General features: G+C 33.4%; 1 protein-coding gene across 1 annotated transcript in view; it reads left to right on the plus strand.

Annotated features, from left to right (window-relative positions):
- Nucleotides 1-1,379: 1,379 nt before the first annotated feature.
- The window catches only part of LOC125040918 (acanthoscurrin-2-like), a 2,973-nt gene continuing 1,852 nt past the window's right edge, over nt 1,380-2,500 (plus strand). The window contains exon 1 of the mRNA XM_047635713.1: nt 1,380-1,511. Within this exon, the coding sequence (XP_047491669.1) occupies nt 1,491-1,511 (21 nt within the window). The 5' untranslated portion in view covers nt 1,380-1,490. The remainder of the gene's footprint in view (nt 1,512-2,500) is intronic.

The following is a 2,500-nucleotide window of genomic DNA, read 5'->3' on the forward strand; positions in this document are numbered from 1 at the left end:
TAGCATCGTTATCATCATCTTTTTTATTATCATTAATACTGTCATTATCATTTTAACATCATCATCATTATTATCATTATCACTATTGTTATTGTTGCTATCGTTATTATCATCATTATTATCACTGTTGTAGTTGTTATTATTATCATTATCATTATTATTTTTTTAAATATCAGTATTGTTATTAGTTTCATTGTTATTTCCATCATTATCATTATTGTTAATATTATCATTATGATTATTATTATTATTGTTATTATCATTAATATCCTTTTTTATAATCATCGTCATTACCATTGCTATTATTATCATTGTCATTACCATTGTTATTATTATCATTGTCATTACCATTGCTATTATTATCATTATCATTATCAGTACTACCGGTATTATTAGTACCATTTTTGTTATTAACATTTATTATTATTATTTATTACTATCATCAATCTCACCATTATAATAATAGTAATAATGATTATAAATTCAATAAAAAAGGCGAAAAGGCAGGAAAAGGAAGAAGTTGAAGAGGAGAAGGAAGAGAAGGAGAAGGAGGAGAAAAGATGTAGAAATAGATAAAACGGAGAAGAGGAAGAAGACAAAGAACAAGAAAAAGAACAAGAACAAGAGCAAGAACAAGAACAAGAACAAGAAAACGAAAACAAAAATGAAAAAGAAAAAGAAAAAGAAAAAGAAAAAGAAAAAGAAAGAAAAAGAAAAAGAAAAAGAAAAAGAAAAAGAAAAAGAAAAAGAAAAAGAAAAAGAAAAAGAAAAAGAAAAAGAAAAAGAAAAAGAAAAAGAAAAAGAAAAGAAAAAGAAAAAGAAAAAAAGAATAATAATAAGAACAAGAAGATAAGGAGAAAAAAGGCAGAAAAAAAAAATAATTCAAAGAACAAATAAACAAGAAGAAATGAGACCTGTGTATATATATATCTGCTTATCCAAAAATATTCCTACCTCGAAAAGATATTATAGAAAATAAGAAAGGAGTTCTTCAACCTTGGCAAACAGGCAGAATCATAAGAGCAAAAAACGCAATCTTGGAAGAGGAATGAAGAAGAAAAAAAATTCCAAGACATGAGAAAAAAAAAAAACTAAACTTCATGACTGGTCAGTAAAATTAGCAAGGGTTTTCCCCGTTCGTTAGTTATCCTTCATTTAATACAATTTTTCCCGTGATTCCTAGCATAAGTAGAACTAAATCCATGCATCAAGGGCCCAAAATAAACTAAAAAATACACTTAGATTACCCTTCAAAAAATAAAATTCAAATTAGTTTCTCACGCATTCCCAAAAACTTCTCTAAGATCCCTGTCTTCGCCCACTACACCCTCCCCCCCCCCCCCCAATAAAAAAGGGGTGGGGTTAGGTTATATCCCAAAGTGGCAACTCTAGCAGCCCCCAAGGAAGGGCCAAGGACCAACAAAAGGGCTTCGCAGGACAAGTTCACCTCGCATTTCTCTTCGGTTAAGACGGTACTAAGACGAGACCTGATGAAGTTGACTCTTCCCTTGGTGAGAAGAAGGATATTAAAGTTTGTTTTGTTTTGCGTGTGTGTGTGTGTGGTAGGGTGGTGTATGTATATGTGTGGTAGGGTGGTGTATGTATATGTGTGGTAGGGTGGTGTATGTATATGTGTGGTAGGGTGGTGTATGTATATGTGTGGTAGGGTGGTGTATGTATATGTGTGGTAGGGTGATGTATGTATATGTGTGGTAGGGTGGTGTATGTATATGTGTGGTAGGGTGGTGTATGTATATGTGTGGTAGGGTGGTGTATGTATATGTGTGGTAGGGTGGTGTATGTATATGTGTGTGTGTGTGTGTAGTAATAGTAGTAGGGATGTGTATGTATATGTGTGGTAGGGTGGTGTATGTATATGTGTGGTAGGGTGGTGTATGCATATGTGTGGTAGGGTGGTGTATGTATATGTGTGGTAGGGGGGTATTTTTATATGTGTGAGGGGGGTATGTATGTGTGTGTGAGTGTTGGAGGGTGTATGTATGTGTGTGTGAGTGTTGGTGGGTGTATGTATGTGTGTGTGTGTGTTGGTGGGTGTATGTATGGTTGTGTTTGTTTAATTGTTTAGTGGGATGGTTGGTTTTATGGTGTGGGGATGTTGGACATGCCGTTTATGTGCGTGTATATGCATATATTTTAGGCACTAAGGCATTGGAATCCTCCAGTTCACTGAGATTGGAGCTCACTCGTACTGGATACGGTAAGATGTTAAACTTCAGGCAACATGCTTCCACTTTTACTGTGAAGAACAATGGAAGTAATAAAAAAGAGAAAAATGAGTAGTCAGGTACTTTTTCAATTTAATTTGACGCTTCCATGATGTTTCGTTTGTAATTGAAAATTATAGCAGCATATTAACAACTTGCACATTTTTCTGTTGACTTTGTTATATTAACTATTTTCATATTTTTCTGTTGGCTTTGTTTTATCAGATTAGAATACAACGAGTTTTCCTTTTCTCAAGGAGTAAAAACTTTCAGGA

Source organism: Penaeus chinensis, chromosome 29, assembly GCF_019202785.1.
Source record: "Penaeus chinensis breed Huanghai No. 1 chromosome 29, ASM1920278v2, whole genome shotgun sequence".
NCBI lineage: Eukaryota > Metazoa > Arthropoda > Malacostraca > Decapoda > Penaeidae > Penaeus > Penaeus chinensis.